At 44.3% G+C, this 23,062-nt stretch overlaps 1 protein-coding gene across 1 annotated transcript in view; it reads right to left on the bottom strand.

The window, feature by feature from the left end:
* odad2 (outer dynein arm docking complex subunit 2) overlaps positions 1-23,062 on the bottom strand; it is a 469,867-nt gene that overhangs the window by 389,560 nt on the left and 57,245 nt on the right. The window contains exons 5-7 of the mRNA XM_041183936.1: positions 20,629-20,735; positions 20,360-20,496; positions 20,092-20,214 (exon numbers count right to left, since the gene is read on the bottom strand). Coding sequence (XP_041039870.1) covers positions 20,092-20,214; positions 20,360-20,496; positions 20,629-20,735 — 367 coding nt within the window. The remainder of the gene's footprint in view (positions 1-20,091; positions 20,215-20,359; positions 20,497-20,628; positions 20,736-23,062) is intronic.

Raw genomic sequence — 23,062 nt, 5'->3', positions numbered from 1 at the left:
CTAAACGAATGTGCTAATTAAGAATGGATGGTAGGGCACTCAAGGTATAGCTCTAGTGGGGTTTTTTTTTTATTTTTTTTATTTTTTTTTATTTTTTTATAATGGAAATAGGTGGGAAAAGGAAAATCTTTATAATTTATTGGAAAAAAAAAGGGAAGGGGGAAACAGAAAGGGGGTGGGGATGGGGGAGGGAGCTCACGACCTAAAGTTGTTGAATTCAATATTCAGTCCGGATGGCTGTAAAGTGCCTAGTCGGAAGATGAGGTGTTGTTCCTCCAGTTTGCGTTGGGCTTCACTGGAACAATGCAGCAAGCCAAGGACAGACATGTGGGCAAGAGAGCAGGGTGGAGTGTTAAAATGGCAAGCGACAGGGAGGTTTGGGTCATTCTTGCGGACAGACCGCAGGTGTTCTGCAAAGCGGTTGCCCAGTTTACGTTTGGTCTCTCCAATGTAGAGGAGACCACATTGGGAGCAACGAATGCAGTAGACTAAGTTGGGGGAAATGCAAGTGAAATGCTGCTTCACTTGAAAGGAGTGTTTGGGTCCTTGGATGGTGAGGAGAGAGGAAGTGAAGGGGCAGGTGTTGCATCTTTTGCGTGGGCATGGGGTGGTGCCATAGGAGGGGGTTGAGGAGTAGGGGGTGATGGAGGTGTGGACCAGGGTGTCCCGGAGGGAGCGATCCCTACGGAATGCCAATAAAGGGGGGGAAGGGAAGATGTGTTTGGTGGTGGCGTCATGCTGGAGTTGGCGGAAATGGCGGAGGATGATCCTTTGAATGCGGAGGCTGGTGGGGTGATAAGTGAGGACAAGGGGTACCCTATCATGTTTCTGGGAGGGAGGAGAAGGCGTGAGGGCGGATGCGCGGGAGATGGGCCGGACACGGTTGAGGGCCCTGTCAACGACCGTGGGTGGAAAACCTCGGTTAAGGAAGAAGGAGGACATGTCAGAGGAACTGTTTTTGAATGTAGCATCATCGTAACAGATGCGACGGAGGCGAAGGAACTGAGAGAATGGGATGGAGTCCTTACAGGAAGCGGGGTGTGAGGAGCTGTAGTCGAGATAGCTGTGGGAGTCGGTGGGTTTGTAATGGATATTGGTGGACAGTCTATCACCAGAGATTGAGACAGAGAGGTCAAGGAAGGGAAGGGAAGTGTCAGAGATGGACCACGTGAAAATGATGGAGGGGTGGAGATTGGAAGCAAAATTAATAAATTTTTCCAAGTCCTGACGAGAGCATGAAGCGGCACCGAAGTAATCGTCGATGTACCGGAGAAAGAGTTGGACATCACCACTGATTCTCTCTCACACACACTTTTACATCTTCATCTCTTGTCATTTCCGGCACAAGTTACATCTTCAGTCATTACACAGGTTCACAGTGCGCAGACAGAAGGCAGGCATGCTTTTCATCTGCATTTGGCATCTGTCCTGTTCACAATCTGTCCATCTGTCTTTATGCAGGACATCATCACCCACAACAAAAGGGTGAGTTCTCAGATTAGAGGGGGGATGCAGGAGCTCAGGCCGCTCACCCCTTTTGAAGAACAGGAAGCAGAGATGGCACCACTCCAGTACTGAAGGTAAGATCAGCATCTCCCAACAAGCCCATGAGGCCTCATTCACTAGTCTTCGCCCACCCATCGAAACTGTGAGCGCTCTTTAATGTAGGTGACTATCGAGCCAATCACTTATCACCTATTCTGTCTATTACAACCACCAGCAAGAAAAGGAGGAGACATGCAGCCAGCCAGCCCATCAGCCTCAGTCCCCAGACTACCTTGAATGAGGATCCTGAGGACCCACTAGATATAGAGCCATCAATGCATTCACCTGCACCCTCCACCAGTGCAGAGACACACACCTTGGTAGAGCCTAGTTTTAGAGCAGGCTCAGGGTCACCATCTGGTGAGCACAGCACAGATTCGGGTCCACAGCGGGCGAGGCAGTGACTAACATTTGGAGGGCTGCTGGCAGCCAGGCTCCCACTGAGTCAGGGATAAAAACAAAAAAACTGCGGATGCTGGAAATCCAAAACAAAAACAGAATTACCTGGAAAAACTCAGCAGGTCTGGCAGCATCGGCGGAGAAGAAAAGAGTTGACGTTTCGAGTCCTCATGACCCTTCGACAGAACTTGAGTTCGACTCGAACTCAAGTTCTGTCGAAGGGTCATGAGGACTCGAAACGTCAACTCTTTTCTTCTCCGCCGATGCTGCCAGACCTGCTGAGTTTTTCCAGGTAATTCTGTTTTTGTTTCCCACTGAGTCAGGGTCTGATGATGAGCCTCTGGAATCGGGCCTCAGAGAGATGTTGCAGCTCCAAAGACAGGCAGGGGCACAGCAGGCAGAGTTATGAGAGCAGATTAGAACGGAGGATGGAGGACACCATCCAAGTTCTGTCTGATGTCGTGGAGCCAACATGCGAGCGCATCAAGGTCACCATTGGAAGTGGTGACCACCATGGAGATGTTGGTCCAGCAGTTTGTGCAGGATATGCATACAGGCCTACACACCATCACTATAGCTATGAGTGGGATGCATCAGGTGCTTTGCGAGACAGAGATGGGGCACCTCAATCTCCCTCCAGGTGCCCCTACTCCTCAAGGAGTACGGGAAGGGATCTTGGACACCCAGGGGGAAGAGGAGCATCAGCCCGACACCCCAAGCCAATCCACCCAGGACTCTCCTGGGCTGACCAACCACTCCAAGTCCCCTCTACCTATGGGCCCAGCAACTCCAGCTGCTCAAGCCAAGGAGGGTTCTCCTGCCCCACACAAGGAGAATCAAAGCAGGCTAGGGCCCTGCAGAGGACGCCCACCAAGGTCTTCACAGACAACAGGGCATCGCAGTCATCAGGCTGCCTCCACCTCTGTCGTAGATGTCAGGGAAGCACCTAGATGTAGCAGTATGGTAAGAAAATTTAAGAAATATTGAGAGTACAAAGGTTGTGGCTTGTACACACGCTGTATATACTTGTAAGTGTAACAGATGTCCCCCACGATCCCCCCCCAACTTATCTCCCATCGTATGCATCTATGATGTATCGCACAATTTCAGTACAGTGAATCACCTTTCTATCCACAGCAGCGAATGAGCAAAGCCTGCTGCTCTATCAACATGGTGGTTAGACAATGCATATCTTACACTTGCGTCAGAGAATCATATCATGTGGCCTCATGAGTATAGATTTTGTAGTTTGGTTGATTCTCCTGATACTGCTGCACTAAATACTGGTCTATGTAGATCCTATAGGTTTTAATGGCAACCTGAATTGGAGTCAATCTAACTCAGTGCATCTTTCGATGGCTTCCATGTAATGTCTGCTCATGGCAGCCTGTAGCGTGAAGTCGTGACCGTGTGTACAGCTAGATACCACACCTATTGTAGATCCCAATCTCTACCTGCATGATGCACAGCTATGGATCTAGCTAGCACTTGGTGACTCCTGAAATGTCTGCTGGACAGTCATGACTATGCAGGATCAGAGGTGTGCATCAAGGCCCCAGATGCTGGGCTATTAAATGGGAGCATGCTGCTTTGCAACTAAAGGCCTGGCTAGGGCTTGACATAATCCCTGAGCTAGCTCTCCAATGGGCAACTGACATGGTTATCTGATCGTGACAATGCCATCAGTGACCCAGGTTTCCTTGTGTATATCTGAAACTACTGGAATGTAAACGTGGAGGCCTCAAATGGGATCAGAGTGAAGCCCCAGTACATCTGATGTGTGCTCTTTATTATCAACAAAGTTACTAAGTAATGCCTAAACGCAGTGTCAACATTTTCTGGGCCACAGATGCCAAGGCAAAGTTGGACGTGAACTTTGGAGGCTCCATATGAAGACCTGGTCATGAGTGCTTGCCAACGATGATGTTGCTGAAGTTCTCTCTATGCACACAAAAGTGACCTGACTTGCAGGCACGCCCCCCAAGACTGAGCATGACAGATCAGTGTGTCCTAAAGAATGATTTTATGCTGGGAACACAGTATGAGGATAAGGCCAGAACAGTATTCTTGCATGAGGAATGGGCTTTGGAGGGATGCTGCACTTTGGATTCAAATCAGTCACCAGTGAAAACCAGGGATTGATAATTGGCCTCCTTGAGGCTCTTTGCAACACTCCAGACATACTGCCATGAGTGTACTGAGGTTTGCAGTGCTGATCCTGCCTCTTGAAGGCTGCCATAGGCAGTGAAATGCTTGAAAAGACAGCAACATGTTTAATTTCTTCACAGTGCACATTGGTAAAGTTCTTCTCCCATAGTAGCATGGCCTCATGCTTCAGAAGCTGCCTAGCCTTCCAAGGATGAGACCACCATCAAGCAAGATTGTGACTAGTCATTCTGAGATTGATGTCCTTCATTGAGGTGCTGAGGATAGAAAGAAGGTTTTAATATTGAGCCTACATGGAGGGCACAGGTGAAAGAGGCTTGTATGAGCTGGTTGTCTCCATCGTCCTGGAGCCTTGAGACTATAAGGATCACATGGGCACTCTGGCCCACGCTATGGCCACTTCCTCTGGAGCTTCAACATCCTCGCCCTCATCGAGCACATCCCTTTCAACATCATCCTCATCAGAGGAGACGTGCAGCTCCTCCACCTCTCTGGCTAGCATCTCATCCCCACTTTGGAGTGCCAGGTTGTGTAGAGTGCAGCAAACCACGATGATGCAGGACACCCTCTGGGAGCTGGAGAGCACTGCCTGACCTGTCCAGATATCGGAAACGCATCTTCAGCATGCTCCTTGGTTGAGCAGACCATTGGTGTGTCGTGGAATGAGCCGCATTGTACCTCACTCCTCTGAAGCACTTTGTGGCCGCTGAACGGTCATCATTAGTCATGTCTTTTGTGGGTAGCCTTTATCATGGATGAGCCAATCCTGAGTGCGCCAAGGGCCCACTAAAATCTGTGACACCTGTGAGTGACTCAAGATGTAAGAGTTGTGTGAGCTCCAAGGGTATCTCGCACAGATCTGCATAATTGGCTTTTGGTGGTTACAGATCAGCTGCACGTTGAGGGAGTGGAAGCCTTTTCTATCGATGACACACAGTGGCTGCTGCCAGGAAGCTCTTAAAGCCACAAGTGTACAGTCAATGGTACCATGCACCTGTCTGAGATTGCTGCGAATCCCACTGTTCTGGACACCAGGGAGAACTGGATGCAGCCGAGTTCCTTACTGGATAGGGCATTGGTAACCTCTCAGATGCATTTATGAGCGGAGGATTGTGATATTCTGCACAAGTCCCCAGTGGAGTCTTGGAACAAGTCACGTGCAAAAAAGTTGAGTGCAGCAGTCACCTTTAGAGCGACTAGAAATGAATGGCCTCCCAGGCCATACAACGTGAGATCCTCTAAAGAATGTGGCAGATGTAAGCCACCGCATCCCTTGGCATTAAAGGTGTCTATGGCACTGTCTCTCACTTATCTGCAAATATGAGAGGTGGCTTCGGTATACCCTGGGTCATGACAAACTCCTCTGTGGAATTGGTCTCTTCGCCTCAGCTTCTGGATCTTTATGGGATCCTGCTGGCCTGTGTTGCTCAGGTCGAGGCTCTTCCCTTTGCCCTGCCTGACGGCAATGGGCCCTTCTCTTCCTCCTTAGTTGCATGAGAGCCATGAAGGTGAGACTTGATTGAAGATAACTCTGCAATGATCACCTTCCATCGCCAAGTAGAGGGTCATTGTGAAGCCCTTGGGCTACCGTCATTCTAGGCATTCCATCCCCAGATCCTCTCTTGCTGTCGCACAGCCTTAAGGATTACTGGAAGCTGACCCTGCAATGCGTAGAGGTCTTTGGAGCATTTTGCATATGCACTTTAGCCATTGCCCCTTTAAAATTAGATCCTTCTGACCTTTGCACATTTTTATCAGATGGACAAGTGGTCATTCAAACCCAATCAACATTTGGCCCCAAGCCTTAATACATTCTCACAAGAATGCACACTATGAGTTAAAGTGCCCAAATCCTTCAATTGGCATTTGAGTATTATCAACATGTCTCAGCTGAGCCATGCTCTCCTAGTCTTAAAGCGGAAATTATTAAGGTGCCTCTTCAAGCGGCCAGAAAGTGTAGTAGTCGACTCCTCCCACAAACCCTCAGACCCCACCACTGGTGATTTTCTGCCTAGGTTTTCTTTTCCAACTGCATCATTCTATCAGCTGTTGAAATGGTGCTGCTCTGCTTCTATTATGAGACCAGCTTCCAATCCCCACTGTGACCGTCCAAGTCCCTCCTATCATCCTGGAAGAGCATCATGTGCAAGTTTCCCTCCCTCAGATCACTCTCCTTCCTCCCCCTTTAATCCTGGAGCCCATTGTAATTCTTGTTAATATCCTTTTCCCTCCTGCTGATGTCCCAATGCCCCATGTTGGCCTGACCCCTCCTAATCTTGAGGCCCTATGCACTGTGACCTACTGAGAAACCCCCAAGGGACAATCAAGTGCCCCCATCTTAGTTACCAGTTCCCCATTTACAGACTGCAGATGCCTCCCTTGACTTGACTGTGCCATCTGCAGCTCAGTAACAAGACACGCTCTGCATACCATGCTGAGCATGACTGACACAAGACAGACAAGCCCTTCCCCCTCCCTTGACTGAGACCAGGACATGCATGCCAGGCATTTGTAGCATGGCGTGCATTGCCCCAGGACTGTCTCGGCTTTCTGGCCCCAACTACAGTGCACACAGCCGCAGGACTGTCTCTGCCTTATGCCTCTTCCTTTCCTATACCCCCCAGTCATGTGTCTTTGTCCACCCCTTCCCTCCTGTGCTCCAATCAGACACAGCCCCCAGTCACTTGTTTCTATCCACTCTTTCCTTCCTGTGCTCCAGTCACTATCACCGACCACCCCCCCCCATCACATGTCTCTGTCCACCCCACTCCCCCCAGGGCTCCAGTCAAACGCCCCACCCCAATCAAGCGTGTGTCTTCCAGCCGCTTACCTTGCCCCTGCCCTGTCTCACCCTGCCATCCCATCACCAGTCAAGCATCTACCTTCCAGACGCCTCCAACCCCACAACTCACCTTCTCATTGATCTTGCCTGAGCAGTCTTGACACGGAGTCAGACCAGCTGCAAATACAGAGCAGTAAAAGGTAGGCGAACGCTGCGCGCACAAACCCCCAAGTCGCAAGTAAAGTGCAGTTCGCCAGATGCATGTCTGCTACATCCGGTCGTATTTCATACCAGTCTAATTAGCCACTGTGTGGCCATTTGATTTGGAGGGGCATAATTCCAGTGAGCTGGGTTTTTAATATGCATTCTTGACATGCAGAGGCATATAAATGTGGTTCCTGACATGGGGTTGCAGGCTACCCAACCCGCCATGAAAGTCGCAAATGGAAAATTGCAATCTGTCTTCATGCCGGCGGGAAACTGACTTTTGGCTGCACTCTGAATTTTTGGGTCCTGCCTGCCACAATGCCTGCTGGTGACAGGACCAGAAAATTCTGCCCTTTAGTCTTTAATCCCATCTATAATTCAATAAATCTTGTTCCCTTCGCTCTTCTTTCAAAACGCTCTCAAAAAAATTGTCTCTTCAACCAACCTTTTGATCTGTTCCTAATCTCTCATATCTTGGTTTTGTGTTCATCTTCTATATGCCATCTATGAAACATTAAGATATTATATGAATGGAAGTTGTTGTCATGTCAAATGCTGCATCATAGATAAGCATACCCTCCTGGATTTGTTAGATTGCCTTAATCAGTCAGGGAAAACCTCCCCAGAGTTTTTCCTAAAGTGAACTGCATGTTTCTCCCTGCACCACCCACCCACCCCACCCCCCCAACAACCTTTTTTCCTTCCCTAGCAGCTACCATTAATAAAAACTGGGGAGGGCATTAAGCAAGTTTGCACTATCAAACAGAGAAGGTAGCCTAATGATCTATCCTCATCTTTCTTTTCCTATATTCATAATCTCCATCCTTCAATGCTTCCATTGTGCCCCCTTTCAAACTGCTTTGAAACCACCCAAGAACTCTCCAAAAAGACCTCCTCATGACTCTTGATCCAGGAATTGCTCCGTAGGATTGAAAAATTCCAGAGAATAAAGTTTTTTTTATGCATGCCTGACATGTGGGCGTCCTGGCATGTATTGTCCATGCCTAATTGCCCTCGAGAAGGTGGTAGTGAGCTGTCTTCTTGAACTGCTGCAGTCTGTGTGATGAAGGTACACCTGCAGTGCTATTTAGGCAGGGAGTTTCAGTGTTTTGTCCCAGCAATACTGAAGGGACAGCAATGTATGTTCAAGCCAGGATGGTGTGTGGCTTGAGGGGAACTTGCAGGTAATGGTGTTAACAAGTTTATGCTGCTCTTGTCCCTCTAGTGGGTACAGTTTGCAGGTTTGGGAGCTGCTGTCAAAGAAGCCTTGATGAGTTCCTGCATTGCATCTTATAGATGGTAGTCACTGCAGCCTCCATGTGTCGGTTGTGGAGAGAGTGAACCTTTAAGGTGGTGGACAGGGTGCCATGAAAATGGCTGCTCTGTCCTGAATTTTTTTTTAATATTCATTCATGGGATGTGGGTATCGCTGGCTAGGACAGTGGTGGTGAGCTTCCTTCTTGAACTGCTGCAGTTCATGTGTTGTAGGTACACACACAGTGCTATTGGAGAGGGAGTTCCAGAATTTTGACCCAGCAACAGTGAAGGAATGGTGAACTATTTTCAAGTCAGGATGGTGAGTGACTTGGAGGGGAACTTCCAGGTGATGGTGATCCCATGTGTCTGCCACCCTTGGTCTTCTAGATGGCAGTGGTCATGGGTTTGGAAGGTGTTGTCTAAAGGGGCTTGGTGTGTGCCTGCAGTGCATCTTGTAGATGGTACATACTGCTGCCACTGTGCGTCAGTGGCGGAAGGAGTGAATGTTTGTGGATGGAGTGCCAGTCAAGCGGGCTGCTTTATCATGATGGTGCCAAGCTTCTTGAGTATTGTTGGAGCTGCATTCATCCAGGCAAGTGGAGAGTATTCCATTACATTCCTGATTTATGCCTATAGGCTTTGGGGAGTCAGGAGGTGAGTTCCTTACCTCAGGACTCCTAGCCTCAAACCTGCTCTTGCTGGAGATAGTCATTGCCTGGCACCTTGCGTTGCACAAATATTACTTGCCACTTGTCAAACCCAAGTCTGGATATTGTCGAGATCTTGCTGCATTTGGACATGGATGGTTTCAAACAGCATGGTGCAGTTTGAGCTGCACTCATCCAGGCAATTGGAGAATATTCTATCACACTCCTAACTTGTGCCTTGTAGATGGTGGAAAAGTTTTTTGGAGAGCTAGGTGGAGAGTCATTTGCCATAGGGTACCCAGCCTCTGCCCTGCTCTTGTAGCCATGCTATTTATGTAGCTAGTTAGGGTCCAGTTAAGCTTCTGGTCAATGGTGATCACCAGGACGTTGAAGGTGGGAGTTTCGACAATGTGATAATAATCACATTGAACATAACGAGAAGATATTAGAGATGGTTGCTGCCTATTGCTTGCAAATAGTACTTGTCACTTATAAGCCCAAGCCTGAATGTTGGCCAGGTCTTACTGCGTGTGGACACCAACTGCTTCATTATCAGGGGAATTACAAATGGACCTGAACACTGCAATCAATGGCAAACATCCCAACTTCTGACATTATGATGGAGGGAAGGACACTGATGACATCCTTTCAAGATGATAGGGCCTAGGACAATGAACCGAGGATCTCCTGCAATGATGCTGTTGGCCTCTAACGACAACATCTATCTTCTTTTGTACGAGGTATGATTCCAGCCAGTGGACAGTTTTCCCCAATCCCTGCATTGACTGCAGTTTCCACTCAGTCAAATGCTACCTTGATGTCAAAGGCAGTCTCTCTCACCGTGGGGTCTGGAATTCAATACTTTTGTCCATGTTTGGACCAAAGCTACAATGAGGTCAGGAGCTGAGCAGTCCTGGCAAAACCCAAACTGGACACTGATTTGCAGGCTTTGCTGAGTAAGTTCTGCTTGATAGCACTGTCAACAATGCTTTCCATCACTTCCCTAATGATTGAAATTAGAATAGCTGGTTATAAAAGGACATAGTGAGATTAAGTCAATAGGCAAAACTGTGACAAACAGAGCTCAATGTGAGAAGTGTGAGGTAATTCATTTTGGATCCATGAAAGAGAAAACAAAGTATTTCCTTAAATGGTAAGAAACTACAAAACATGGAATCCTAGAATGGTTACAGCGCAGAAGGAGGCCATTCAGCTCTTTGGGTCCATGCCACTCTCTGCAGGAGTAACTCACTTTGTCTCACTCAGCCACCTTTTCTTTGTAGCACTGCAAATTTTTCCTCTTCAGATAATGATCCAATTCCTTTTTGAAAGCCATGATTGAATCTGTCTCCAAGAGACTCTAAGGCGGTACATTCCAGAATCCTAACCATTAGCTGCTTAAAAAAAGCTTTTCCAAATGTCGCTGTTGCTTCTTGATCAAAATCCTTTTATTCTTATCTTCTCCAAGAACGGCCCCAGCTTCTCCAATATAACCACAAAACTGAAGTTCCTCATCCTTGGAACCATTCTCGTGAATCTTTTCTGTGGAAAAGCAAAAAGATTTGCATGTCCATGTGTGGAAATCACTCAAAGCTAGTGGACAGGTACAAAAAGTAAACAAGAAGGCTAATGAAATGTATTGTGATGACATGTTAAGGGAATATGTAAATGAGCAAGTAGCCAGGATGAAGAGCAGCATGTGGCCAGCAGCTAGTAGTGTGTGCAGTGTGGTGTAGGGATCGCAGCCATGCTGTCCTTATGAGTAATAGTTGTTGAATCCAAATCCACAAAGTAGGCCTGTCTGCTGAGCCATCATGTACTGTATCTTCAAATAAACCAGACCTCCGTATAGTTTACCAGTCCTACTGTGAGATTGGTGAGTTTGTGAAAAGCAGGCATAGAAATGCAATATGGTGGCAATGATGTAAATTTGAAGGCCACAGGATGAGCCACAGACAAGACTGGGTCCATTGCAGAGGCTGTATGTACATCGAAACCCCGGGAGGCAGAGTCCCTCTACAGGCGGTGCTTTGAAGACATTGAGTACCTGATTAGTGGACTAGCCAGATCGGTGGTTAATAGGAGCAGCAAGTTGGTTCAGAGTCGTGCTGTGCAGTCGGTTTTGAATTAGGCAGGAAAAGCTGCAGGACCACTGCAACATCCTCGGGTGCCATTCCAACGCAAAAGACAAAAGCACGCAAAACAGAAAAAACCTGAACTGCAGCCGCAGGACAAGAGGGAAGAGCAATTAAAAACACAGCAGTTACATTGGTGAATTTCTCCACAGAGTTGGGAAGTTACAAATCGCCTACATATCAGGAATGTGACCACCAAATTCCCCAGCATGAATTGGAAGTCCACAGATGTCCTATCCAAATTCAGGCTTTTCAAGCAAAGGATAGAACTATGCATTTTAGATTTATCCATCGCAGAATCAGATAAACAAGTAGTGAAAATAAAGATAGCCTTTGGAAACAAAGGGTTGCAAAGAATCAACACTTCAGGACTGTCTGATGAGGATCAGAAGGACCCTGTTAAGTTATGGAAAATGCTGGAGGATCAGCTTCATGTGAAAGTAAACTTCAGAATTCACCATTTGGAGCTGATGTCCTACAGACAGCAGCAACAAAAATCAATTGATCAGTTCATCAGCAGGAGCTGTGATAAGGGCAAGTACTGATATTTTTCAGAAGCTGAGATGTCTGAATGGATAATGAAGCTGGTTATAGCTTGTTATAACTAGTCAGAATCTTGAAGCATATGTATCTGGATCTTTGGAAGTCAATGATACAACCTACGACAGCCAAATAACTGCCTATAATGGGTCACCCATTCATTGCATTGGTACGTTGACATCAAAATGCAACTACAGCAAGTCTGCATGGAAACCACAAGTATGTCACCTGGTGGACATGAGCAGACCAGCAAAAGCAGGGCTAGCAGTGTGTACAGAACTTAACATTGTGACTATACACGAGTTCACCAATATACCAAGTGAGGCAAAAGAGACCAAGAATAACCGCATTAAGTCAGTCACAACCTATAGCAGATACACCCTAACAGATTCAGCACTTTAGGAAACTTCAGAGGTGACGCTGTACTACACCTCAGAATAGCATTCCAGAGCCACCAACCACATCAACACAAAGGACCTCTACACCGTCACAAGGGGGTCTAAAATACAACAGATTTATTCACTGTCTGTGGCGATGACTTGCTCATAGCCACTGAATACTTTTCCAAGTTTCCAATTATCAGACAATTGAAGGATACCTCAAGTTCATTGTGTCCTTCATGGAGGACACAATGAATGCATTTTCAGTTTCTTTAATACACCTGAAGAGATTATATTGAATAATGGGCCACAGTATACTGGCAGTTCTTTAGGCACATATGACTTAATGAGGCATAAGCCATGTGACAGCCTCGCCACACTATCCCAGATCCAACGGCCTTGCCAAGGGAATGGTTTGCACAATTAAGGCACTAATCATGAAGTGCTGGGAAACAAAATAAAATCTCCACTTTGCCATGTTATACTTAAGGACAATACCTTTAGATATGAGCTTACCGTCACCAGCAGAATCATCTTTGGATACAGGTTAGGACAACCTTGTCAAGCTATCACCTGTCCCCATTCTCAGAGATAAAGGAGAAACTTCTTGAAAGACAAGGAGAATGAAGACAGCATACGACCGACATGCAGATGTCGAAACTGTCTAGTCTGCGTGTAGGACAGAAGGTTCAGGTCATACATCCTTCCCAGAGAACCTGGTCACCTGCAGAAGTATCCAAAGTGTGCAGTGAGCCTAGATCCTATGGGGTCACAGCACCGAATGGAACAAAGTTAAGGAGAAACAAAAGCCAGCTAAGGGAATTGCACAACTGTATAACATCCAGCACTCCAATTGCTTCTAAAATACATCCGAAGATGAACTCAGAAAGTGAAATTGTGGAAGGCCACCATTAAAACAAACAACACTCCGAAAACACAAAACATGCCAATGCACCTACAAGTCAAGAACACCTAAGTGATAAATCTAGATCTCAGGAAGGTCATGATATCATGAGATCCAGAAGGATTAGCAAGCCACCCATACATTATACGGACTCTGAAACTCTTAAACAGAGATGTATCTTTTGCGTAAATAGTTTTCACACCCATCCTATTGTGAATGTATTTTTACTCTTAATGTACGTAATGCCATCTTGGGGAGAAAAAGGGATGTTGTGATATCACTTTAAGAGAATATGCAAATGAGCAAGTAGCCAGAATGTAGAATAGCGTATGCAGTGTGGTGTAGGAACCACAGCTGTGCTGTCCTTATGAGTAATAGTTGCTGAATCCATAAAGTAGAACTGTCTGCTGAGCCATCTTGTACTGTATCTTCAAATAAATCAAACCCACTTATAGTTTACCAATCCTGGTGTGAGATTGGTGAGTTTGTGTAAAACAGACACAGAAGCACAACAGAATGTTATCCTTTATCTCAAGAGGAATGAAGTAGAAAAGGGTGGAATTCATGCTGAATTGTATAGAGCTTTGCTCAAACCCCATCACAAGTAGTGCAATCAGTTCTGGGCATCATACCTCAAAGGATATATTTAGATATATTGGCCTTTGAAGGAATACAGTGCAGATTCACCAGGATGATACCAGGGCATAAAGAGTTAAATTAGAAGGACATTGCATAAACTTGGCTCGTATTGTCTCCAATATATAAAGATCCAATTGGAGTGTTGAAAATAACAAGAGAATTTAATACAGAAGATACACATACAGCTGTCTCAGATGAATCCTCAGTATTTCTCGGCAGGACAAGGGGCAGAGTATTGCCGCCGGCGTAGTGGGGCGGGCCCTCAGGGACGACACGTAAAATGACACAAGATGACGTTGGGCAGGATGATGGGCAGGCGAAGAGCCCGAGCAACCTTCACATTTTTCAGGAAACCTCATCCACGGGCTGGATGAGGTTTCCTGAAGGTTTTATAAAATAATTAAATAAATTCACAAACATGTCCCAGTTCATGTGACACTGTCACATGAGGGGACATGTTTAAATAACTTTTTACTTTATTCATAAAAAAGTTTCATTATCAACTTAATCTCCCTGATGCTCAGAGTCTCAGGGAGATTGCTGCGCTTTTTCGCGCGCAGGCCCCGACTCTCCCTCCTCCCCCCGCCTGCACAGGTAGCACTGAGCGCTACCAGCCGCGTGTTATGCTGGGCGGGCTTTAATTGGCATAAAATGGCTGCGTGCGGCCAATCACGGGCGGCGACTGGCTCCACACCCACCCAAGTCCATTCCCAAACAGCCCGCTCGCCATAGGAGAGATTCTACCCAAGGTCACAAACTCAGAAGTCCTAGAGCATGCTAATTCAATCAGCATATCATCATTGCTAAGCCAATGACGTCTGCGCTGGCTCAGCCACATTCATCGGATGGATGATGTCCATATACCCAGAGACCTTCTGTATGGTGAACTAGCCACTGGGTCATAACATCCTGGGTGTTCACCTCACTGCTACAAGGGCACCTGCAGGTGAAATATGAAGATAGCGGGCATTGACACTGAGAAATGGGAGACAGTCACCAGGCTAGAAGCTAACCACTTGTGGGGGGCAATGGAAGTGAATCTGTCTCCCAGGAGTTATTTCTCAGGTAAATGCTGGCCAACATTCATTCTATGCTGGCTTCCAAATTCCCAGTTGGATGTTATGCTCAAAGTGAACATGATCAGAGCTATAACAATCAGTAGTTGTCTTGGATTATAGAATCAATCAATATATTCTTCTAACTCCAAAATGTAATGAATTGTTTTTACTTATTGGGGTCTATAATCAAGACTTGTGAGCACAGATAGATACAGAAACATTTTCCAGCTCCAACATATGCCAAAAGGAATCAGGAATACGTTTTCCCATTTGACAAGCAGTAGAAATATATCACTTCTTTCTTAAAGATAAGTCCAATTAGACCTAAATTGTAAATTTTGAACTTGATGCAAAATAAACACTTCATTAATTCAATGCCTACTAAATGACCATCAATTACCTCAGCTGACTTTGAGAGAACCCAGATAGCTAAATCTAGTAACTGCAATACTGAATTAACATCAAAAAGTTTTTGTTTCTTAAAAAGGAAATGACCATGGCTGCCTGGCATCTCATTTAGCTATGGATTTAAACTGGAACCAGTGCAGCAGAAGTTATTTTAAGGGTAGTAATTATGGCCAGAATTGATTGCTGGGCACGTGCCTGATCCAACCAAGCGTGAAATGATGCGCGATGACGTCGGTCGAGCGTGCCGACATCAACTCGCAGTCATGTGATAGGTCGCCGGTTGGCGCCAGAGCCGGCAGCGTGCCCTCCGGCCATTAAGTTATCAAATGACATTAATTTTTCACTGCCCTTTCAACCTAACAGTTGGCCGGCAGGCAAAAAGGCCAAGCGGCCTTTACATTTTTTTTGGAAAACTCATCCATGGGCAGGGTGAGGTTTCCAAAAGCAAATATGAATAAAATAAAAACCTTATTTTTTAATTAAAAATATGTCCCCGCTCATGTGACAGAGTCACATGAGAGGACATGTTTTATTATTTTTCTGCTCTTTATTATTTTTTAAAGTATCTCTTCATTTCCCTGAGGCAGCTCTGTGCCTCAGGGAGATTATTCAGTGCTCTCTCGAGCGCATGGGCGAAGTTTGCACTGGGCCAGCTCGTCCTCCTACCCCCACCTAAACAGGCAGCACTCAATGCTGCCGCTCGCATATCACGCCAGGCAGGCCTTAATTGGCCCACCAGCATAAAATCATGGTGTGCTGTCGATTGCAGGTGGCGGTTGGCTTCCCAATTGCCCCCACCCGCCGATCCCACATGCCAAGGGCAAAATTCAGCCCTATGTCAACTTTTTTGATTATTTTTTCTTTTTAATGCTGAAGGTGCTGATTCATTGTGGGATACGGCTGCACAGATAGTTCCATAAACACCTCCGCAAAGCAATTATTTATGTGACAGCCTACAATATATATAATGACCTCAGTTCGACTGGTGTCAAAATTAAAATCTTCTTGTCTGTAGGACTGTGCATTTTTTTAGGTTTGGTTTACAAATATTCATATAATGCTTTCAAGATGGATAAATAACAGGTGTGTATTCAAAATTGTATGTCATTGAGTGGCATTGTGCATGAACAAAATGGAATGTGAGTTTCTGTAATTCATTGCTTCTGAAGTGCTTTTGGATGTCCTAGAATGCATTATATAAATGCAAGTTCTCTTCTGGTTTCATTAGTAATTGGAAAATACAAATTTTCAGACTGAGTGACAAACTGCAGCCTTATCTAAATCCCTATCAAGAGTATTAAGAAAAACATATTAAAGAACAGTTCTCCAAGTTCTATCGTTACTGATAAGTGAAAGCTGAATTGATAGCATATTAATTACAGAAATGGAAAGGATAAACCAAGTACAAAGCACTTTACTGCCAATGAAGTGCTTTTGAAATTAGTAACTGTTGATTTGTAGGCAAGCACAGTAGCCAAATTTGCAAACAGAGAAGTCTGACAAATAGCAATAAATGGGCAGTATATTTCTGGTGATGTTGACTGGGTGAACTTCTTCTAAGGATCCCCTGTGCCCTCGACCTGAGCTTGTATCTTTCTCTAGTTTCTCTCTAATCTCCCTTCATACCCTCTCTGAGTTCATCTTGTCTATAAGGCCCACCACATGCTTTCTTAATCCTTGATGCTAACATCTGACTGCACATTTACAGCATTTGCTGTTTGAGATTATCAGCATTTATTTTCATCCATCTTTAGCGGACTTCTTTTTTGACAATGAAGTATCGCATTATTAAAGTGGCAAATTGGTTTTCAAGTATGCAGGAGCTACAAACACAGGGTGAAATATGAATGAATCCAAATACCCATTCATCTTACGAATGCAGATATATTAAGAGGAAATTTATCAAATTCAGTAAAAAACAAAGAATAAGTTAAAAGTTATGAGCTGACACTGTTTTTGTTCAGAACATGCAAACAGATTTCTAAGGCACACTAGTGCCTCCTGAGACAAAGGCATTTATGAGTGTCTGGTAAGTGTTATTAGGGGACAAAGTAAATGTCCATGGACAGGTAGATTGGCAGCGAAACAAACCTGAGGAGTAGGGGAAACAGAGAAACTAGCAATTTTGAATGAAATTATTGATCAATGAAACTACTCTGAGGCAGTGTATAGTATTTTAAATAGTGCACACTCATCTCAAACAATTTAAGAGTGAATAACTTATGGAATTTCTTTTCCAGGTAGAGAAACGTAAGTTCTACATCATTCAACAAACAATGGGTACAATTTTATTGATACCCGGGTGGCAGACTGGGAGACAGGAAACCAGTAAAATGCCGGGGAACCATGTTGGGAGGGTTCCCCAGTACAGACCCACCACCAGGTCATTTTACCAGCAGCGTGAAGGGTAGTAGTTCACCTACCCACCACCTGGAGGCAGATAGCTAATTCAGACAATTTTTGCAGGCCACAGGCATTTTGCTGCACAGGCAAAGTGACCTTGTGCATGGAGGCAGCCTCCCAGCTGGTTTCAGCAGCTGGGGGAGAGGCCATTGAATCCAGAGGCTCTGTGGCCAAGGAGGGGATCCAGTGAGGCAAAGGCTGCACCACCAGAGTAACTCTCTGAGCGCAAGGGCCAAACTGCTTGGTCCCAACAGGGAAAGGAAATTTCCAACTCTCCTGTGAGGGCACTTCAACATGCAACCACCCTCTCGTTCTCCCTGCAGCCTCCACAACAGCCACCTCTCTGTGTGGCACTGACAAGGCTGCAGAGCTGCAGGACCTCTGATTGGGCTGACAGCATGCAGAGCAAGTCGCAGGACAGCAAGCCCAGCAGCAGCCAATTAAGAGGCCACCACCAGGACAACTGCTGCAACGGTCCCACTGGCCGCCCATGTGGGTCAGGGTCCACATTTTGTCTCTATATTGGAACTTACTCCCTGCTGATAAAATCATGCCAATGAGATAGTGAAGTGAGAAAACTATAGGGTCTTTCTGAATGGATGTACTAACAATGGCCAAATGGTTTTCTTTACCGGGTTTGATGCATTAGCTGATCTCAAATCAGTTGAGAAGTAAAATTACTAAACGTCTTAATGCTTCTGTGCTTGTAGGTGATAATTGGTCATGGTTCACAGCATTATCCAGTGATTTCAGTTGGAGGCGCCTGTCAAGAAATTGGGTAAGGCTCAGCTCAGAAGGTGTGAAATGACAAAGCAGCCATCAATAGTCTTTGTCTACCTTCATCCTGAAGAATTGCTACCTGAGTGGGGCAAGGGAGAGGCACTGCTGTAAGAGATATATCCCAACATAAATTGGTGTTGTCAAGGGAAGAGGGAAATATATGGCAGAAGCTTCAGCTCAGTGAGTGGGGGCGGGGCCCACTCGCCAAGGCATAAGATTACACACACTGATGTCGGGTGTGCGTCCTGACATCACTGCGCGTCATTTAGATTTTCAGTTCGCTGAACTGTCAAAGGCCTATTAAGGCCATTTAAAAAGCCAATAAAGCAATTAGTTGAGCTGCTCGTTCAACCTTAAGGTGGGCAGGCGAAGAGCCCAGGTGGCCTTTGCATTTTCTTCGCATTTTCTGCCTCCCGCCTGTGGATGAGGTTCCATGAACGTTTTTGAAGTGTTTGAAAAATTTTTAATAAAATTAATGGACATGTCCTTGCTCATGTGACAGTTTCACATGAGGGTACATGTCCTTCAATTTTTTTTTACCTTTCTTCTGTGCCTCAGGGAGATTTCTGCAATCTTTTGCGCACATGCATAAAAGAACACACTCCCCGACTCAGGCAAACCCACCGCCCGCACAGGGAGCGCTCAGCGCTTCCGGGCGCACGTCACGCTGGGCAGGCCTTAATTGGCCTGCCCATGTAAAATGGAGGCGCCCACCTGATCGGGGGCACCAATCAGCTGCGTGCCCGCCCCCACACAACCCCCCCGACAGGGAGAAAATTTTCCCCATAGAGAAAGCAAAGGAATTTTACCATAATGATTCTTATATATGCCTTCAAAAATGAACAAGTAATCACATTCTAGTATTATTTTACTATGGTAAATCGATATTCTGGAGAAGGTAGAAAGTTAAAGTTATCAATTTACAGCTCAAAATTTAAAAATCCTATTTTATCCAGACACATTTGAAGCAACAAGGAGATAAAACTCATAAAGCCATACATTTCTCCAATTAAAATTTCATCCTGCCTCAACAACTTATCAAGTTTTCACATGAACATCTGAGAGTATTTTATTAAAAGATAGTAACTTTGTTAAACAGTTGAAAATATATAGTGTTATTGTGCATTGCAATGCAACTCGGTTTTTCAATTGAGATTCCTTCCATTTAGCTACTATTTTTAGATTTCAAAATGCACTGGTTGTTTCATCAGGAGAAAAACAAATTCATTTTAAAATTTTATCTGCTTGCTACAACTGGGGAGACAGTTTATTCTTCTGAAATCACTCTCTTAAAATAATGATGCTGCAAGCATCATAACCCAATTCGCAGAACAATGTAGATCACAGCAGATACTATTACCTGTGTGAAAGAAAGCCATTGGTGACATGATCATCTAGTGATTAGCATGGAATTTAGTTCAAATTTTTGTGAATTTATGTATTTGAAATCTGACCAATAAGTGATAAGTGAATATTGTGATTTTATTGCTGTACTTAGATTTCAAATCGGTATGCACAGCCAGATTTGATTCCAGGTGGTTTCTTTTAAAATAATTTTGATTTCTACTGACCACTAAATGAAGGAATAAAAAGATGATCACTTGCACGTGAAAAATATGAATAAATATATCTATTTTGCTACGTTTTAATATTTTTATAAAATAAGTATGCAATTTCAAAGCTTTTATTAAATATGCTTCTGAGTCAATAATCAATTACAGACTGAGGATTTCATGTTATGTAGACTGCAATATCAATGCAAAATTCAGACTGTTTTATGATACGATTATGGTTGTCCTGGTTAACAGGTGTTTTTATTTAAAATGCTCTACCAATTATACCTGTTGAACTTGAGAAAGATTTTCTGCAAATGTGGGAGATTTTGCCTTGAGAAATGTAATAAGATCCTTGTAGATATCACCATTTCTGTCATAGATAATATCTTCATTGTCCTTTATAGGACCCTAAAGAATAAAATTTAATGTTACAATGCAAAAGTGGCTTGGCAATACAAAAATATGAATAACATACTATTACTATACATTAAATAGCATGTGGAAATAAAATGAAGTCGCAAAAGTATTTTTTCATTTCAATTTAATTACTTACCCCATTTAAGTAAACCCCAGCTGTGTTACATGTGACATACAATGTATCAGTGTCATGAGTATTAATAATCAGGTAGCAAATATCTCCATATACTTGTCTCCATGGCGGGGCTCTGCATCCATTAGAAAATTCATATTCTGTAAGAAAATAAAATCAAACAGAGATAGTTCATGTTAAAAACATATTAAGCACAATGCCCAATTTTCACAGTTCAATACACAACCCTTTATGTGGCAATTCTTAATTGATTTAACACTCCATTTAAATACCTGATGTATAGTTGATAGATTTTAAAACGGTCATGTCTCCTTCTCCAGAGAAGGACTGGAGCAATTGCACATCATTCTTTATAGCCTGAGGGTTCAGACGCACTTCTCTTAAAAAAGGGGAAAGAGAAAGCAAAGCATGAAAGTATAATTAAATAACCTTCTGTTCAATTCAACTTTTCCCTTTATTCAGTTAGTTCCAGCTTTTATTTTACGTTTATTAAATCAGCACCAAACATTTTACTTGAAAAAATGTATTACTACAACATCTGGAAAAAATACCCACATAAATATATCGGGCAAGCCAGATATTTGCAAGGTCTGTAAAGTAAAATGGCGCCAGGACCTCACAAACTGTGCCAAAACTTGAATATGCAGATTGTCCATACCAAGTGATCATAAACTTTGATTCTGCAGACAATATAGTGAGTAGAAAGTTCGACATTTAAAAAGGCAGACATTTATCTTAATTTCTAATATTGTAACAGGCTTCCAATTAATTTGAAGTAATCTCTTACAGAAGTTTAAAACTTTGGTAGATTGTATTCCTCAAACAAAGGTATCACAGCAGACAGATTTCTTGTTTCATATTAAATAGGCAATACTAAAAATAAGGCTACATATGAAAAAGTCATTCCTTAAAATTAATGTTTCATCTTCCTCTTGATTGTGTTTTAGTTTTAATTATGCAACCTCTGGAGTTCCTCAAGATCCTGGGTGCATTGCTGGCAGAGGCCACCACTCCCACTAGTGCTGATGGTAATGAGGAGCTACCAGCCTCTGATTGTCTGACAGCTCTTGGTGGACAGAACTTCCTCCGCTGGGATTCTGAACCCTGTGGAAGATCCGACGACGGCCACTTAAATGCCTGAAAAGCATTTAATACTATTATTATCCCATAATAACCTGAGGTTATCCCTGGACAAGCCTGATCCCAGAGTGGAGCCCAACTTGATAGATCCTAACTTATAATTTGTTTGTTCAGATATGTGGTGAGTAGCTACTGAACAGTGTCACAGAAGTCAGCTGATGAACTTTTAACAAAAGAATAAAACATTCATTTAACAAGAAAAGATTAACTAAATTACAACACTCCTTCACCCACAAGTATACCTTTACAGACATATACAACTCTGTAAGGGTAACACAAGTTACAAATGCTATCTTATATTTTAATGTTCAGTGAATGCACTGTACGTAAGGTGACCAGTGGTCAGACACACCACACTCTGAAACCAAGTGACAGTGCCATCTCAACCAGATGCTTTGGATCTCTCATCAACTCCCCCCCGCCCCCGCTTGTCACACCATGAGCCAACCAGTCTCACCGAACTCCATCTTTCATGAGGGTTTCCAATCTCCACTCTCCAAGAACCCGCTTTGGAACCTTCTCCCAAATCGATGCTTTCTCTCAGATGCCTTCCACGAGGGTTCACCCCCAGGGTTTCGAACTCTCCTTCTGATGTTCCTCTTCCCTGGGTCATCACATGCATTCAAGCTTTCCTCCACGCACTCTTTCGCACTGACTCAGCTGTCAACAGTACCACTGCTTCATATGCTCATAGCAAAGATTTGCAGGCCTTTTGTTGTCTCTTTGGACCTTCTGGCTTCTTACATGCGTTTATCTCATTTTAAGCTTGAAGCTTGGAGCCTTTCTCTCTGCGCCTTATTTTCACTTCCACGGAACAGGACCTTTTCCAGGTTTCTGTCCATCCTTTGACTAGAAGGTCTGCTTGGGAATTTCTCCTGTTCCACTCCCCTGGATTTTGGGGTCCTTTCTTTAGCTTTCTTTATCAGTCCCTTTTGCTTCAGTCTCTCTCTGGCTGCTACTTTCAGCCAATTTTAGCTTGGTACTGGCTATCTGTTCCTTCTAGGTTGCTTCTGCTTGACAGCTGTTTTCAAAACCAACAGAACTCCAACAGCTTCCAAAAATAAACTGCTGTTTCTAGCTTTTCTGTGTTGTGTGTCTGTGGGAAAGATCAGTCTCTCTACATCCCTGTTGCTCGGCAATATCCCAATTCTTCTACTCTTGTTTGTTTACCTTAGCTGCAACAGTCGTAAAACTCTCATTAGAAATGCAAGTGCCTTTTAAAGGGAAACTAAGACTCAATTTGACCTTTTCTTAACATACAGATACAGAAATACAAATCAAATTTAAACTTTAAAGCTAAAACTCATTCCAAACACCACAAATACTAACATAACTTACTTGCTATCTCTATTTCCTTACAATACCATCAGGCTTCCCTCATGGAGCACGCCGGATGGGACCCTTTTTGGGCTAATTAAATCCAGCCCAAAGTATGTGTGTGGAAGCAGAAAGAGTGTGAATAGTGAGAAATGAAACTCATTACCTCATGAAAATGTGCAAGCAAACTCTGCAATCTGAATCATCAAGCTATCCTCAACTAAGGGACTGATATTTCTTTAGTATGAT

This window comes from Carcharodon carcharias, chromosome 3, assembly GCF_017639515.1.
Source record: "Carcharodon carcharias isolate sCarCar2 chromosome 3, sCarCar2.pri, whole genome shotgun sequence".
NCBI lineage: Eukaryota > Metazoa > Chordata > Chondrichthyes > Lamniformes > Lamnidae > Carcharodon > Carcharodon carcharias.
The sequence above is the reverse complement of the archived record's forward strand: the minus strand, read 5'-3'. Positions and strand labels throughout refer to the sequence as shown.